The sequence below is a fragment of the Ursus maritimus genome, unplaced genomic scaffold (genome assembly GCF_017311325.1).
Source record: "Ursus maritimus isolate PB19 unplaced genomic scaffold, ASM1731132v1 scaffold_3, whole genome shotgun sequence".
Taxonomy (NCBI): Eukaryota; Metazoa; Chordata; class Mammalia; order Carnivora; family Ursidae; genus Ursus; species Ursus maritimus.
The window spans coordinates 85,503,838-85,522,926 of NW_024425563.1; the positions used below are offsets into that span (position 1 = coordinate 85,503,838).

The 19,089-nt window shown below is 40.2% G+C and overlaps 1 protein-coding gene across 1 annotated transcript in view; it reads right to left on the reverse strand.

Moving 5' to 3' along the window:
• Nucleotides 1-2,322: 2,322 nt before the first annotated feature.
• PUS7 (pseudouridine synthase 7) overlaps nt 2,323-19,089 on the reverse strand; it is a 52,596-nt gene continuing 35,829 nt past the window's right edge. Inside the window, exons 10-16 of the mRNA XM_040644364.1 lie at nt 12,909-12,970; nt 11,739-11,899; nt 10,673-10,799; nt 9,096-9,197; nt 6,352-6,481; nt 5,122-5,213; nt 2,323-4,313 (exon numbers count right to left, since the gene is read on the reverse strand). Coding sequence (XP_040500298.1) covers nt 4,177-4,313; nt 5,122-5,213; nt 6,352-6,481; nt 9,096-9,197; nt 10,673-10,799; nt 11,739-11,899; nt 12,909-12,970 — 811 coding nt within the window. The 3' untranslated portion in view covers nt 2,323-4,176. The remainder of the gene's footprint in view (nt 4,314-5,121; nt 5,214-6,351; nt 6,482-9,095; nt 9,198-10,672; nt 10,800-11,738; nt 11,900-12,908; nt 12,971-19,089) is intronic.

Sequence of the window (19,089 nt, forward strand, 5' to 3'; positions counted from 1 at the left end):
TGGAGTCTTCAACACAGGTGGAAAAGCTGCAGCACAAAACTGTACTCCTGCTAGACATCAAAACCATGTGGACTCTAACCATCCTTGTTTTTTATAGTTGCGCTTTCATTAGAAGCTACAGTGTGTGCCAGCCAAGGGGGAACCTTATTTTTTTTTTTTTTTTGAAGATCTTATTTATTCGAGAGAGAGCTCAAGAGAGATCACACAGGGAGAGGGAGAGGGTGCGGACTCCCTGCTAAACAGGAAGCCTGATGCCGGGGCTCGATCCCAGGACACTGGGATCATGACCTGGGTCGAAGGCAGACACTTAACCGACTAAGTCACCCCGGTGCCCCAAGAAGGAACATTATTAATTGCAGCAGTTAAGACGTTTGGGGGGATGATTTTCCCAAGACAGGGTTTACTAAATCTTTGGACAAGGTACCTAGATCAAAGCAAGGGCAGAAGAGAAGGAAAACAGGATCACAGGTGGTCCTGGAGAAGACCAGAAAATGGAAGCAAGTTTAAGGAATACTCTTAGGGTGATCTATTTCAAGAGGGAACTCTTAAATCGTCAATGTGAGCCCTGGATCTAACTGCAGTCATCCCACCTGCACATGCTGAACACGTACTATGTGCCTTAATCATTAGGACCCGTGGGTGTCACACCTGATCAACACAGACTCCTGCGAACCTCGGGTGACTGATGCGTGGTATCTAGAGTAGTGCCACCCAGGACAGCAGCTGCTGCCCATACACGGCAATGGAGCAGTGGGACAGTGGCTGCTACCACTGAAAAGCTCAATTGTAAACTTTATTTAACTTAAAAATAATTTTTTTTGGGGGGGAAGCCTGGGTGGCTCAGTCAATTATGCACCTGCCTTTGGCTCAGGTCACAATCCCGGGATCCTGGGATCAAGCCCCATATCGGGCTCCCTGCTCATCGGAGCCTGCCCCTCCCCTTGCTTGTGCTCTCCCTCTCTGTCAAATAAATAATAAGATCTTTTTTTTTTTAAAGTTAACTTAAATTTAAATTAAGCTTCTGTGGCTGGTGGCTGCTGCACTGGCCACTGCAGGTCTAGAGCCTTGCTTCCCCAAGTGCGGTGTGCAGACTAGCAGCAGGTCCCTCTGGGAGTGTTAGAAATGCCAAGTATTTCTGACTCCACCTGGAGTTCCTGAGGTACATCCCCCAGCATACAAGACTGCCGGCTGAGTCCTATGCACACTCAAGTTTGGAAAGCCCTTAATTAGAGAAGGGCGTCTTTTTTGAAATTGTGTAAGAAGTGAGCATATCTTTGTATGTGTATGTGTGTGTGTGTATGTGTGTACACACTTGCTCCCTTCCTTCCCGTGGAGGCAACATCCATACTTTTTCCTCCAATTTTTCAAGTTCATGATCCAAAACTGAGCCTATAGGAATATGGCCCTAGAAATTAAGAAAGCAGATTTCGCTGAACAGAGAACCGTGAAGTGACCCTTGGCTCTGCAAGCCTACTCTTCAATTTATGGAGGGCGGAACCTGGCCATTCACAGCTCTGAGTTCTTCCATCGTACTTTTTTTTTTTTTTTAAAGATTTTATTTATTTATTCGACAGAGATAGAGACAGCCAGCGAGAGAGGGAACACAAGCAGGGGGAGTGGGAGAGGAAGAAGCAGGCTCATAGCAGAGGAGCCTGATGTGGGGCTCAATCCCAGGACCCCAGGATCACGCCCTGAGCCGAAGGCAGACGCTTAACCGCTGTGCCACCCAGGCGCCCCGTTCCATCGTACTTTCACTTCTTCACGTGTGGTAATGACATGGTACGCTGTTTCTGCTTCAGAATACCGCGCATCCACACGTCAGTACAGACTAGAACACACACACACATGCACCTGCCTATATCCTATTGTGTATCACACACACCGATCTTTATGTTTTTAGTGCAAAATTGGCCACAAAAGCATTCCGGTACAAAGAGCAGTGTGTGCTCATTTGTACTGTGTGGCACAGCTGGTCAAGTTGTACGTACCCACGTGCTCTTGCAGGTGCTACTAATTTTTTGGTTGGATACATCCAAGAAATATTTTTTTATTAGTGTCATTAATGGCTGTCTAGTTCCTATCTGCAACATAAAACCATGAATAAAACAGTTGATGTATGAGTGTGACTGTTTAGCTTCTTAGTTAATAGTGCTGGGTTTACATCATAATAAAAAATAATGGTCTTTTATTATTTTTTTTAGGCAAAAACTGAGAACACAAGGTATATTTATGTTGAGGAAGAGGCTGCCTGCAGGCTTATAAATTTGCCTCAGAGAAATGTCTCCCCTTTGTTAACATCAACAAAATGTCCTGACATCGATGTTAAGGCAATGATTTATTCCAAGCTGACAAGTCCCTGGCATTAGATGGGAGGTCCCCAAGTCCCAAAACGGCTCTAAGATTCTGCCTTGAATCATTATTTTCCCAGTGGTGTTTGAGAGGAAACATGCACAAACTGGCAGTTGGCTAACGCAGCAGGAAAACGAACTCATCCCATCGGGCCCTAAGTATTTCCCAGATGAAGACAACATTTCTAAGTTTAGCCTCACTTTTCCCCCCAGTAATGTAAATGTATAAATGCAGAGATACCAAATGCACCTGCACAAGGCAGTCAGGTCCCCTTCACGAGCACGTCTTCACTCATCAGTCTGATGAAGGAAAGTCACTCACTAGCACTGCGAAGTACGAACAGGCCCATATACATTCAACAATCTCAGCTTTTGTAGGACAGATGAGTCTTTAGAAACCAGCCAGCTGAAAGGGTTCTTTCCCATGAGATTTATAGTCCTTTTTCACCTCTGCAGTGCGATGGACGCCATTAAAATACAAGGGCTGAAAATCAGTTCTCAGTCTTCCACCGCCAGACACGAGACAAATGTCACTCACACTGCCATGGTGGGATGTTCCTGGTAGGGAAGCTTTTCTCCGTTCTTCTCTCCAGAAAGCAGGCTGGAAAGCAAGTGAGGGGTGCTACTGGAAGAATAACCTTGAATCCAGTCCAACATGGTCCAATAGCCGTAGAGCCTGACACTCAACTGTATTATTCTCATGACATCTCACACCCGAGCAGGACACATCTTTGTGTCAACACCATCTCTGAGGATCCCTCACTCACTCCGTTCCTTGCCCTCAGTCTGGGCCAAGGTTCTCATTCACACTCAGTTTTAGATAATTTATTTGATTAACATATAACTAGTAGAAAGGAGTTTTAAAAAATATTTATTATATTTTGTTCTAGAAATGGTAGAAAATAAAAATCGGTGCACTTACGTCACACACACCCTTGGAAAGGTCTACTAAGCCTTTCACGCCAGAGACAAGTTTTACACAAGGCCAGAAACCGAAACACCTACGCGGAAGGTGACAGAGGTGGATGCTGCTGATTTGAGGAGCCCTTGGAAAGGTTCAAAGTTTTCTTCTCTGCTGTCATTTATTTTGGGGCAAATAACCAGTCCGATGGAAGGAGTTCTGAACATAAAAGGCACCTAGAGTAAAAATCAGACCTTGACTAACAAAAATAGCTGCACGTGTTTACATCGAGAAAAACAGGCCCTATCAATGCAACTGTCCTGCAAGGCAATGAGAATATAAATGCAAAGCTATTGCAACTGAAAGATCTACCAACACTTACCTAAACCTGGTATAGGATTTAGATGATGATACAATCACTTTTCTGTTTATAAACCTGTAAATGTCTTATCATTTAAATAAACATGAGTACTGTATTTGTATTAATAGCGACGGGTGGGGTATTTTATTTATTCATAGTCAAGATTTGTTTTGTTTCATTTTCTCTTAAAATGCATCCTTGCATACTCCATTCATGGATACATTAAAAATTCATGTTGTCCTTTAAGAATGTAGCAAAACTTAAAACTGCAACTTCAAACCAAAGTCCTTTTAAATTATTATAAAGCCAGGAAAGCTGACATTTTACTATGATTTAAGCACCTGAAATATATTCTGATCAATTTATATCCTCTGAGCTAGAATTAGGATCCTCAGGATTTGTATATGTGTACAAATATTGCAAATTAAGCTAATAAAAACCTGGAAAAATACTAATAATCTTTAGCTACAAAGATCTAAAATACACCTATGGGTCTCTACTAAGAGAAAAATGAGCAGGAAGCCAGCAAACACTTGTGTGCATCTTCTAAACCTGGGGGAAAGGACTCAGCGGAGCCAGGTGGTGTTCAGCTGGGTCTGGTTCTTGATGCTGGTATCCATTTTTAGCACTTCTCGAATGGCCATGGTAGCGTAGGTAGAAGGAGGGAGAGAAAAATCCATCTTCAGAGCTCTGTATTTGCCTTCTGCCAGGCAAGAGAGAAGAGAATGGTCAGAAAAGGCAGGCAGCGGCAGACAGACTGGGGAGAGTCATATCATCTCTACAGAAAGGAAACAACCGTGCTCCTTTCCTCAGGCGCTACTCCCCGTGTGGCCTCCGAGAGTGAAACGTGGAAGTGAGAGCTGGGAGTATATGATCCAGCTAATCCCTACGGAAATTCTACTTGGAACCTTCATAAAAAGGGCAAACGACACAAAAGCAATAGGGTGAAAACAGACAAAGGAATGGCGGCAAGAATTTGACAATGACAATGCAAATTTCTTGTGTTAGACTCCGTTCCTGGATTTTCACTCACCTGTGTTAACTCGGGGGGAGGGGTGGTCGTGGAGGAAATACTCAATCACCTAACACCACAACCTTCTGTAACGTTCCTTCATTTTCAGCGAAATCTACCATTTTAATTATCGAGCTATAGCCATGAAACTAAGATGACAAAACACAAAATAGAAATCACCGAGCTGGTGGAAGGTGGTGGTGATTGTAAGAGTTTTTTCTTTCTTTCTTTTAGAAGACTTTGTTCATTTATTTGAGAGAGACAGAGACAAAGCATGAGCAGGGGGAAGGGCAGAGAGAGAAGGAGAAGCAGACTCCCCACTGGGCAGGGAGACCAACGCGAGGCTCGATCCCAGGACCCTGGGATCATGACCTGAGCCGAAGGCAGATGCTTAACCAACTGAGCCGCCTAGGTGCCCCAGGAGTTTTTCTTTAATTTATGTTTTTGATTGAGAAAACATTTCACAGTTGACACAGAACTGATGGCTGAGTAAACTTACCAGAAGCAAACACCGGTGGTGGTTTCCCTTCCAGGTTGTCCACATCTGTGTTGAAGAGTGGAATTTTAGGATCATCGTATGCAACAACTTCCCTTCAAAACACATAAAGAAAGAAAAGTGTGAATGTGAACTGCCATAAAAGGTACTAAGCAGCTCATTGCCATTTGCTTAGAAAGGAGAACACATAGGTCTGTTGGAAATAATTCTGGGTGGGACTATTCGATTAACAGGATAGGACCAGATCTTACGCATGAGTATTTCTTTTATATTATTACACAGCAAGGTGACGAAGGATGCCAGCCTATGTAAAAAAATATAAAATGTTTCCTTAGGATAGAACTTCTCTTTATACGTAGTTGATAAATAGTAAACTTAACTTTGCACAGATGTGAATGAATGAATAATGGCATTTATGTTTTCTCCAGAATGGTTTTCACTATTAACAACACAGCGTTAGTCACAAGGAACTGCTCTCTGGAGTGGGGAGGACCAAGTCCAACACGGCCAACCTCATCCCACAACCCAGAGAAGAGGAGGGAAGACAGAAAGAGAGAAAGAGATGGAGAGAGGGAAGAGAGAGAACTTCCTGGCAATGAACAACTAATTCAATATTTAGTTTTAAAAATTATCAACTAAAGCTTTAGTTTACCTTAGGTACTGAAATATTTGAAATGAGCCAATACATGTATATTTTTCTCTTTAGAAACATGATATTAAAACAAACAGATCAGCGTTTGGAACTCTCAGCTAATTCTGAATAAAGGTAGCCTGCTCAGGGATAGCTCTGTAAGCAAATCTCAATCTTTAGAAGATTTCTTTCTTTCTATTTATTTTATAGGAGGCGGGGGAGGTTCAAGCAGACTCTGGAGACAGATGCAGGGCTCAAGCTCACCACCCTGAGATCATGACCTGAGCCAAAACCAAGCTGGATGCTTACCTGAGCCACTCAGGTGCCCCAACAAATCTCAATTTTTTACTAATGGGGAAAAATTTTATTCTTTGCACATTTCTTCAATAATTTAGCAAGGTCAATAAAATGTAAACTTAGCCACTTTCACTCATTTGTTTCCTGATGATTTGAAAAATTCCAAGTAGTAGCAATAATAATAGTGACAATAGCAAGTAGCACTTGTACACCAGGTTGTAAATACTGGAAAATACACAAGTGATGCAAAAGCTTTCAATCTCACATCATAATTTAGTTCTCTTTCATTCCAGACTATCACTCACCAACTGACATTCTGAGGACGAATAATGATCTTTCGGTAGGCCCCTGATAAGGAATAATCTCGAATTTTGTGTCTCATGTTGTCAATATCCAGATTGTCCGCTGTGAGCATTTCCCTGTAGGCTTCACTAACTATAAAACACAAAACGTTAGTTGGAATGCAGCATGCCAGCAAGCTACCTTCAGCTAGACTACAAAGAGAGTAAGACGTAAATTCAGTTAGATCACCCTAACAAAACCAGTCCCTCTAATTTATCATCCAGCCTGTTCTCTGGAATCAAAATTTAGGGACTTACTCCCAGGGCTAGGTGTCCCCAGCTTAGACTGGACCAACTTGTAAGTTATCTCTTGCAAGCAGCCACAGTACCTGGAGTGTAAGGTTTTTAAGCTAACTACAAAAAACATTCCATCAGAAGTTATTAATACAATTTATACATGCTCAGAGTTGGAAGAGACAATGTAGAGAGGCCTCAAACTCTTTCTGGAAGGCAGATATAAATAATAAATATACATAAAAGTAAGAGACCTGGAAAACCATCTGGGCTCAGCCTCACACCTGATGTGGAATCTTTTTTATAACACCCAAGAGAGACAGTCATCCAGGCCTTTGTTTGCATGAGGCCAGTTAGGGGTAACCACTTTTTTGTGAGGAACACGATTGTCAGAAAGTTCTTATTCCAAGCTGAAATCTGTCTTTTTAGAACTTCTGTTGACTGCTTTGGAACACAGCAGTTTCACTGCCCTCTTCCACACGTACTCATGAGTACTGGCCCTTTAAGCCGTATTTTCTCTAGGTCACACAACCGGTCCTCCACCTGTCCCTCCTCTGCCATTTCTGTATTCCCCACAAAACCCTTCACTGGCCTCAGGGTAGCAGCCTGATGTTTAGTAATAACTCCAGATACTTTATGTAGACTACTATCAAACTAGGCCTTTACAAAAGTAACAATTTACATTTAACCCTATGTTCAATGCCTTCTGCAGTTCTTTTAAAAAACTTACTTTTCATATAATTAGTATTAGCCATTCTGGGTAACATAATTTGCAAACATGATAAACAGATTTCTTTATTCAAGTTATTCATAAAAAATACTGGGTAGACTAGGGTGAAGGAAAGACCCCCTTACAACACACCTATAAGACAACAGGGATCCCTGAATTGCGCACTACTGGACGCCGAGTGTGTGTGTATGTTACCAACCCCCGGGCCCAAACCAGCACCAATCCAGTCTGTCAGCCCCTGTTTTACCCACAAGATTTTCATGAACGGCTTGGTCAAAGGTTGTGCTGAATTTATGTCTTATCTGGTATTAACCCACATTTCTGTTCCTGAGAGGTACACGAAAGAAGAAAAGCATGTTTACTTTTTCTTTCTTGGAAAGAGAGCAAGAGTGGCTCTGAGCATCTTAAGTGCTTTCCTTCTCACTAGTTCCAGTAGCAGTGTCTCCTCGGGGCCCCACTGAGCCATTAGGCTAGGCAGACCCTGCCCACCCCATCCCTCGTCTCCCCAGTCATTCTCTCCTCCTCATCTCTACTCCTGTCCCTCAGTGAAGTCAACGTCACATAAGTATTAGGAACACAGCAATCTGATTGTGTTAATCAACATGTAAGCAGCAGATGAATTTTTTTAAGTATTTGCATTATCAAAGAAGGGTGTTAATACCTAATCATTCTATAACTTGCACAATTTCAAGGAATATAACATGGATAAGGGACATTCTGGTCCCTTGAGAGAAAAGATGGTTTTTGTTTGTTTGTTTGAAGTAGGCTGGGAGCCCAATGTGGGGCCTGAACTCATGACCCTGGGATCAAGACCTGAGCTGCAATCAAGAGTTGCATGCTTAACCAATTTAGCCACACAGGCGCCCCAAAAGAAAAGATTTTTTTACAATAACCTCCCACAGATCAGTTCTGGCTAGGAGTAAACTTCCAGGGTCAGATCCACCAAGCTGGTCTCATGCTCAGAGCTGCTTTCTTTTTTCAAATTTCTGAATCCTTGAACAATGAAAGTTCCAGTCCACCCACCCCCCCAACCCTAATCCATGAAGGTAAGGGAAGTAATTCATAACAGCCGATGGAGAACGGGAAATAAGGGGAGTGAATTCTAACTTTTCACTCTATAAACTTCTGTGCTCGTTGACTTTTAAAACACAGTAAGCAGGTATTACTTACATGGTGTCAAACAAAAAAGGCTAAAAGAAGCAATGTTAAAGTAGGACTGTCCATTCACTTTCTCAGTGACTTTTTCCAAAGCCTTCTTATCCTTAATAAGAATTAGTGGATTTCAGAAATTTAAATAATGCCAATAATAACAGCAACACTAGTAACAATAATACCAATACTACTATAACTACTCCTACTACTGCCACCACCACCACCACCACCTTTCTGTTTCTTAATTTAATTATCCAGGGACGCCTGGCTGGCTTAGCCGGTGAATCATGTGACTCTTGATCCTGGGGTTATAAGTTCGAGTCCCATGTTAGGTGTAGAGATGACTTAAAAAAAAATTTTTTTTTTTTAATTTTAAATTATCCATCTGAATACATCCCTTCCTGGGGGACTTTATATGTAAACGTGGTTTATAAATGCTTAAAATCAAAACATTTTCAAGTCTGATGGAAATCAAAGTTCTAAAATTATATTTCAAATACTGATTTTTTCCCCTGTCTCTCTACGCTTGGTGGCCAATGGCTTAAATACTTCAGACTTTGTTATAACTATTTTCCCCAGACAAGGAACTTACTTTTATGCTTTGGGTAGGTAACATCGAAACCTGGCAAGGGCATTACCACATCATGGATTGAGTAATTATTAACATCTTCTTCATCAATGTAGGTGGCTGTAGCTGCAAAATCACAAATAGAGAAATTAAGAAAAAATGTGAAAATAGGTAATATTTTCAAGAGCCTGATCTTCTAAAATTATACACATCTAAGAAGTCAGATGTGCAAGTGGACACAGGCTGAGTGGCCTACAAAGCTTAAAGACATGAAGTTAGAGATCTTTTTGTCCTTTCTGCTCTACCCAAGAAATACAAATCATGACTGAGAACGAGTGGAAAGTCAAAAAAAAATTATTTCTCAGCTGCACCCTCAATTTTTTAGAATGTTTGCTTTAAAAAAAGCAGCTCCTTTTTAAGCAACACTACAAAATACTATCTAGAACGCTATCACCAATGGATGCATTTTGCTAAGAGAATAATTTAAAAAATCACTCTGCATTTAGAAGATGAAATGTAATGGCACATGGGACATTAAAATAACTAGATATAATCAACATTGGATAGGTTAAAAACTATTAATCCAGGATAATCAAAATTTCTCAACAGACACCTTCGTGGAGTTATCGGGGATACATGCAGACGAGCAGGCTATGTGTTCAGAGAGCAGAAGGACAGCCGGGTACACCGGAAGCATGGGGACTGTGGAAACAGGCAGACCTTGATTCTGAATTCCTGCCTTTTCTTTTTTTAACCAGCTGTGGAACCTTGTGAACCTCGTCTGAAGAACAGAGACACTACTTGACAGAATACTCTGAGAGCTTTAAACCAGAAGCTGTCGACAAAGGGCTCAGCAAAAGGCCTGGCCCATGGTGAGGGCTCAGCATCAGATGGGATCATTTGTGTGTTTTCTGAATGCTGCGGGCACAGGGTATGCACTAAATGTCTGTTATATCATGGCCCGCATGTAAAGCGAGCTCCAATCAAGTGTTGACTTAAAGAAACTCTTTAAAACTGGCAGACAACAGCTGAGAGGCTGAGGTACATCCGGAAGCAGAGGGGAGTATTTGCTAGACCCAGGTTACAGTTTGGAAAAAGATGTAAGGCGACATTAAGTCCAAATCTTATTCTAGCTGAGAAAATGGAGGCCCAGAGACCCAGAGCGAGTTAGGCACTTACTCAAATTGGATATATATTTTTTTCTTTTCTTTTCTTTTTTTTTTTTAAAGATTTTATTTATTCATTTGACAGAGAGAGACAGAGAGCATAGGCAGGGGGAGCAGCAGACAGAGGGAAGGGGAGAAGCAGACTCCCCGCTGAGTAGGGATCGATGCGGGGCTCAATCCCAGGACCCCGAGATCATGACCTGAGCCAAAGGCAGACACTTAACCGACTGAGCCACCGAGGAGCCCCAAATTGGATATATATTTTCATTAAAGACACAGATCCAAACTGTTCAATCTGAGTTTACAATGTCTTTCCATTTCAACCTTACTAGACATCTCTCTATCTCTTAAGTAGTGGCCGGGCCAGATTTTAAGCACTAGTGTCAAATAACTAACCCTAGTTGGGTGGAAAAATGAGGATATTTGCCTTTTTACCTCCTTTGAGAACAAGGTCCCCTGGAACAGGCTTCAGTCCGTACTCTTCTATTCTCTTGCTTACCATGTTATTCCATACATAGCTTTGATAGCTATGAATATACATTAAGCGATTATTTCTTGGTATCTGAAAGGAATTAAAAAACAGGCAAGGAAAAAAATACATATTCTGAATATTTAAACTACTGTAATTTCCAAGACATATCACTTGTTTAGTGGTGACCCTAGGACAAGAAGCTCATACCCTGAATGTCACAGTGACTGACACATAGCAACCAGTGTTAGACACAGAACCCCTCTGACTACAGGGTGTTCACAGTCGGCTCCAACTGCACTGGTTGCCATGCATTCGTGCAAATAAAGCAACTGCGGGGGAACTATATCCTGAATCAAAGACACAGTGCTTAAACCGTAGAAATTTACACACCACTTACAGAGCAAACAGTGCTTTCTTCCTGATAATTCCATAGAAGGAAAAAACCTAAATGACTGAATGGACAACTGATTTAAAATTCTGCTTTTTTTGTTTGCCTGGGGAAGATTAAATAAGACTGAAGTTGAAGAGTTAACCTTCAGTCTATTCTGGGTTATAGATATCCGAATACTAGCATAGGCCACACATGCAAAGATGGTACCCACTGCTGGACCACCACGAAGAAACCAAACGGAAATGCAATCATGTAAACCATTTCTCATACAACCTCTTAGGTAGGTTACAGCGCTGATGCTGGAGAATGATCAAGAAAGGAACTCTCAGACAGACTGAATTTCTGAAGTACCACGATGGTTAATTTAAATTTCCTTGTAGATAATATTTTCCACCTTAATGCTTTTCTCATGCCCTCAACATTAATAAATATTGCCAACATTCCCGCACCCACCCTCCACCCCCATCACCGTTCAGGGAACAACCAAGGATCACTTAGGTAACACGGCACTCAGAGATCACCGAAGGATCCTTATTTCCCTTCTGCTCTTTCAAAATTTAGTAAAATATTTAACGATAAAATTTAAAAAGCATTAAGCCACCTCAAGTCATTTGCCTGACTTCACAAATAGCACTCACTATGCCAAATGCAGAGACTATATTCTTCATTCCATATTTTGAAAGTCCTCGAAGCAGCTGCCCTTCCACACACCTTTTGACAGGAAGTTTTCTGAGGGCAGCGGCTGGGTCTTTGGTCTTCGCCCACTCTTCCCTGCACTTAACCAAGTAGCCCTTTTCGGCTGGGGGAAATAAAAAGCTGTGATTAAAACAATTTATTGAAAAGATAGATTATCGTAACTTAATGTGCTTCCTAAGGAACACAACATTGGAAAAAGCTTCTGCTCACATGAGAATACCCATGAGAATGTGAAAAGGCGGGACAGGTAGAGCGTACTGAATGAGCCGGCTTTGTCCACCTACCACCACCCCAGGATTTAAAGACCATTACTGTTCCATGATCACAGCTGATTAAACACAAGACAAAACCGAGGTACTCCTTTCTTCCTTCTCTTTTTCTACAGTGTTGGCAAATTTAATAGGTCACTGTCCTTAAAATTAGACAACTTTATCTCTTTTAATTTGCAAATGAATTATTACCCCAAGGGCATAATTGTTTTGATAATTTGTTCAGTAGTGTTTTTTGGTTTTTTTTTTTTAAAGGGCATGGAGCCCAATGTGAGGCTCAAACTCACGACCCTGTGATCGAGACCTGGGCCGAAATCAAGAGTCGAACGCTTAACTGAGTCACCCAGGTGACCTTGTACAGTAGTATTTAAATCTTTTTTCATACGGTATGAATGTAGAGGTACTTTCTCGAAGTTTTTGACAAGCTCTTCAAACTAAAAACCCTCCACATTTTTTGGCCCAGTTTTTACATTCTGTATTACACTATGCTTTAACACATTCACCACAAGTGCAATGTGTCTGGATTCCTGCATGTTCGGAGATTTAGTAGTGCATGGGGAAAAAGAAATAAATGTATTCATTTATGAATGAATAAATTAGATGAGCTAAACAGCTGAAAACAGAATACAAATTATAAATCTCACATATATATATATATATATATACATAGAATTTGTGGGGAAAAAATGAACTATCCTTTTTATTTTACTGTAAAAACAATCTTTAAAATTCTGAAATAACCACCCCCAATATGCACACATACTTTTTATGCAAAGGAATTCCACAAATACCTAACAAGATATTCTATTTCTTTTTTTTTATTAACATGAATTTTATTCTCACCTCCAGAACGGGGTTTCAATATTAAATCCATGACTTCAGTCCAGGAATTCTGTAGGATAGCTCTAAAATTAAACATTATTTATTTTACTTAATTTTGCAGTCAGATGAATTTTATATGCCAAAATCTGTGCAGTCACAAACCATGTTAACTGTATATATTTTATTAAATCTAAAAGGAAGCTGAGAAACCAATATAATGACAAAGGTTTCCGACGTAAATGTCAAAAGAACTTAAAAACAAGAGAGAACAAAATGAAGGGCAGGTTCACTCATTAACATTCAGCATCACGTCACAGTTTTAAAATGCTGATAGTATGAACAGTAACCAACTCAGTAAGCTGTTACACATAGTATTATCTGTATAAATCAAAGTTAAGTCTTTCTGCAGTAAAACTTATTTGAAACTTCTCAAGAAATTTCTCCCCCTTGTTAAATACCTTCTTGCCTAGACAAACAGAATAAATAACACTTTATCCTTCCCATTATTCTTGCTGATTATATGCGTCTCAAAAATTTAATAGTACATAAGAAAGGCTGCATGTTATCTAATTAACACTATAAATCAACACTTGACAGAGTATTTTTCATGGCTTAAAAAAAAAGATTTTATTTTTTTTTTAAAGATTTTATTTATTTGACAGAGAAAGCAACAAAGAGCAAGAGGGAATGAGGGGACAGAGGGAGAAGCAGACTCCCCGCTGAGTAGGGAACCCAAAATCCATGATCCCAGGACTCGGGATCATGACCTGAGCCAAAGGCAGATGCTTAATCAACTGAGCCACCCAGGAGCTCCCTAAAGATTTTATTTTTAAGTAATCTCTATACCCAATGTGGGGCTAGAACTCACAACCCCAAGATCAAGAGTCACATGCTCCACTGACCGAGCCAACCAGGTGCCCCCATGACTTTTCTGATACATCTATAAGCATATCCAATTTTTCCTTTAACTTTTATTACAATTTGCCATACGAAAATTCTGTTTTGTGTATCATAGCTGAAATTCTTTCCAGTTAAGATTTCTGGTGTTAGAGTCATGCTTAGAAAGGCCTTCCCTAGGGGCACCTGGGTGGCTCAGTCGGGTAAGTGTCCAAATCTTGGTTTCAGCTCAGGTCATGATCTCATGATCTCATGATCTCGGGATCGAGCTCTATAGGGAGGCCCAAATCAGGCTCCATGTTCATCGGGGAGTCTGCTTGAGATTATCTCTCTCTCCTCCTCCACCCCCCCCTCTGTCCTGCTCTCTAAAATAAATAATCTTTTAAAAAAGACAGACCTTCCCTACTATAAGAATATAGAAACCCTTTCTTTTAGTTAACTGGGTTTTTTATTTTTCATATTTTAGTTAACCTCTATGGGATATTTTTGCATATTAAACTATGTAAAATGCTGTTTGGTATCCAACGATATGATCATATGGATTTTTTTATCTACTAGTGTGACTTACTACACAACAGACTTCTTACTGCTGGCCATCCTTGCAGTCCTGGAAGAAGCCATACCGTATCAGTCTTCCAGTACTCTCCTGGGTGACACATTATGGAGCTGGCTAGGCTAGCCGCAACACCTCCAGAGAGTGGAGAACTAGTTCAGGACCGGGCACTGGTCTGTCAGGTATTCTAGAAGAAGACGTCTGTGTTCAAAAACCTGTTACCTGGCTGGTCACTTGATTTTGGAAATAGGTTTACTGTAAAACACTGGTGCTCATGCACTGACGACGCACTGCGTGTGACTGGTTTCACACTGTTTTAACAGCAGAGCTGACTACCTGCTACGAACACTCCATGGCCCACAAAGTCCAAGATATTTACTATCTGGCCCTTCACAGAAAAGGTCTGCCAACACGTGGTGTAATATATTACAAAGTTTCTTAGGTTGCTACCATATACATGAAAGTTCAGTATATATTGCCATATTAAATATGCAGATTAGCTTTACAAGAGGCCCTCTACACATTAAGATGTTTTCTACTTTTCTTACATTATTTTTCCTTCTTACAGCTTTTTAAAATTATATAAAATATGCATAACATAAAACTCTTAATTTTAGCCATTTTTAAAGTGTACAGTTTTACAGCACTGAATACATTCGTATTGTGTGTAACCATCAGGACGACCTGCCCCCAGAACCTTTACATCTTCCTCAACTGAAACTGCACACATTAAAGACCTCCCATCTCCTGGCAACCACTGCTCTACTTTATGTGGGAACCTAACTATTCTAGGTACTTCGTGTAAGAGGAATTACACAGTATCTGTCCTTTTGTGACTGGCTTATTTCATTTAGCATAAAAGTTCTCGAGGTCTATTCATGTTGTAGCATGTGTAGAATTTCCTTCCTGTCAAAGCTGAAGGATTCTCCATCGTACCTATGTAACATTCATCTGTTAATGGACACTTGGTTGCTTCCACATTTTTGTTGTTATGAATACTCTAAAAAACATGAGTGTGTAAATATTTGTTGAGTGTTTGCTTTCACTTCTTTTAGGTAGATATTCAAAAATGGAATTTATGGATCACATGGTGATTCTACATTTGATGTTCTGAAGAATTACCATATCATTTTCCACAGAGGCTGGTCCATTTTATATTCCCCCCAGCAATGCACAAGGGTTCCCATTTCTCCACATCTTCACCAACACTTGTTTTTTTTTAAATAATGGTCTTTTTAACGGGTATAAAAAATTATCTCATTACGGTTTTGATTTGAATTTCCTTAATGATTACTAATATTGAGCATCTTTTCATTATTTGTTTATTAGTCATTTGTATTTCTTCTTTGATGGAAGGTCTATTCAAGTTCCTTGCCCATTTTTAATCAAGTTGTTTTCTTATTGTTGAGTTGTAGGAACTCTATGTGTTTTGGATATTAACCCCTCATCAGATATATAATTTGCAAATATTTTCTCCCATTCTGTGGACTGCTTTTTCATTCTGTTGATAGTGTCCTTTGTATATAAGTATTTTTAATTTATGGAGTCCAACCTATTGTTCTATCCAAGAAATTGGCAATCAAATATCATGAGGTTTTCCCCTAATTTTATAGTTGTAGTAGGTTCAGGTCTTGGATCTATTTTGAGTTAATTCTTATAAATGGTGTGAGACAACGTGTAATGATGTGAAGGGTCCAACTTCATTTTTTAATATGTATATCCAATTTCCCCAACACAATTTGTTGAAAAGACTGTCCTCTCCCCATTGAATGGTCTTAGAGTTGCCCTTGTCGACAATCATTTGACCATATATGCAAGGATTTATTCCATTAAAAAAAAAAAAACAGCTTTACTGGGGTATGACTCAAATATTCATATAATTCATCCATTTAAGTGCACGATTCAATGGCTTTTGGTATCCTCACAGAATTGTGTAACGTCACACAATCATTTTGGGACATTTTTATCACCCAAAAAGAAATCCTACACCCATCAGTAGTCTCTCTCCATTATCCCTCCCTCAGAGGTAGGCAATTGCTAACCAACTTTCTGTCTCTATGCATTTGCCTATTCTGAATAGTTCATATAAATGAATCCTATAATATCCTCCCTTTTGTGACTGGCTTCTTTCACTTAGCATGTTTTCAAGGTCCATCCATATTGTAGCAGGTGTCAGTACTCCATTCTCTTTTTATTGTTGAATAATATTCCATTGTATGGATACATCACATTTTCTTTATCCATGTATCAGTCGATGGACATCTGGGCTGTTTCCTTTTTTTTTTTTTTTTGGCTGCTATAAACATTGGTGTAAATTTTTGTGTGAACACGTTTTCAATTCCTGAATATATACCTAGGAGGACAACAGCTGAGTCATATGGTAACTCTACATTTAACCTTTTGGGGACTGGCCAGGCTGTTATCCGTTTTACATTTCTACCAGCAGCACATGAGGGTTCCAACTTCTCCACATTCTCACCAGCACCTGTTATTGTCTGTCTTTTTGATTTTAGCTATCATCGTGGATATGAAGTGATAGCTCATTGTGGTTTTGAACTGCTTTTCCCTAACGATCAGTGATTCCCTAATGATGCGGAACATCTTTTTGTGTGCTTACTGGCCATTAGTCAATGTTCTTTGGAGAAATGTCTCCTCAGATCACTTGCCTATTTTTAGACAGTTATTTGTCCCTTTTGTCTTTGAGTTGTAAGAGTTCTTTAAAAACTTTGGCTATGTCATTCTTCCATCTTTAATCTATATACTAAGGTTTGTTTTGTTTTTTCCTTAGGAGGTCCTATGATGGTAATAGTGGGTGGCTCTGAAGCTAGAAAATATTCTTACATTATGGAAACTGTTGGTTTGGAATTTTGAATGGGCTATATACTGACTCTATATTTAGGGCCTGCAATGCAATTTTTGTTCCTTTCTGATAAATCTGATCTCATTTTCATTAGCCATTTTACATTATCTTTGGAGTATAATATTGGCAGGGTCCCATGGCTGTTCTTCTACCAAATTAATTCCAAATACAAAAGCTGATACAGGGGCACCTGGGTGGCTCAGTTGGTTGAGTGTCTGATTCTTGGTTTTGGCCCAGGTCATGATCTCAAGGTCATAAGACTGAGCCCCATGTTGGGCTCTGTGCTCAGGGCAGAGTCTGCATGAGATTCTCTCCCTCTCCCCCTGCCCCCGCTTGTGCTTGCTCTCTCTCTCTCTAAAATAAGTAAATAAAATCTTAAAAAAAAAAAGTTGATACAGCTTGGGGTGCCTGGCTGGCTCATCAGTGGAGCGTGTGACTCTTGATCTCAGGGTCATGAGTTTAAGCACCATGCTGGGCATGGAGTCTACTTAAAAAATAAATAAAATCCTATTTAAAACAAAACAAAATTAAAAAAACCAAAAGTTGATAGATACAGCCTTCCCTTAAATATTCTGTCCCATAATACGATTAACATCTTCACTATCTTTATCAATGTCTTCTTACCATTTAGCAAGATTGAAAACGTTATCATTTATTATCTAATGATAATGATCATTAGCTTTCTTCTCGGCAAAAATTCTTTCTCTGGTTAGTATGCTTTAGTATTAAAATATTCCTTTCTGCTTATTGAGCACTTACTATGTCCTAGACATAGCAATAGGTGCTGCAATAAATATCATGTCACGTCATTTTCACCACCTTGTGAAGTTAGCATTATGATCTCCATTTGATAGATGAGTAATCTGAGGTTCAGAACTGCCTGAGCTTTTAACCTTCAAAACACTGCATCAAAGAAGTAGAGGAAATACTACATGACAGATTTTTATCATTTTGTGCTTTCCTAAAACTTTATTTTTTTTAAAAGATTTTATTTGAGAGAGACTGAGTGTGTGCACAGGTGTGCGAGCAGGTAGAGGGGCAGAGGGAGAGGGAATCTCAGGCAGAGCCGCACTGAGTGTGGAGCCCTACACAGGGCTTGATCCTACGACCCTGAGATCATGACCTGAGCTAAAACCAAGTCAGACACCTAACCAAGTGAGCCACCCAGGCACCCCAACCATTTTGTGCTTTTAAAAATACAAGTTTGTGTAGTCAGCTGCTACAACCCCGCACGGTAAGTCAAGAAAAGTCCCCTGTTGCTAGGATTACTAGGGACCAACTAGTGAGCTCCAGCAGACCCCCAAGCCTAAATTTCACCTTTGCTAGAATATGGGTTTGAAACACAGGGAAGAACACAAACTACATAATCTCTCAAATCACTTCCAACTCGTAACTTCTATAATCCGAACTCCCATGAGAATGATTACTTTATGTAACAATCTACTGGACGCAGGACAGCATATACAGGTTTAGGTTTCCAAATCCAAGTAAGTAAGTATGTACGTATGTATTTAAAGTTTATTTATTTGGGTGCCTGGGTGGCTCAGTTGGTTAAGTGTCTGCCTTCATCTCAGGTCATGATCTCAGGGGCCTGGAATCAAGCCCTGCATGGGGTTCCCTGCTCAGCAGGCAGTCTGCTTCTCCCTCTGCCCCTCCCTCTGCTCATGCTCTCTCTCTCTCTCCCTCGAATAAATAAATAAAATCTTAAAAAAAATAAATTTAAGTAATCTCTACACCCGGTGTGGGGCTTGAACTCACGACCCTGAGATCAAGAGATCAAGAGCTGCACCCTCTTCCAACTGAGCTAGCCAGGCGCCCCTTTTGAAGTTTTTTCAAGTTTATTTAAGTAATCTCTACACCCAATGTGGTGCTCCAATGACCCCAAGATCAAA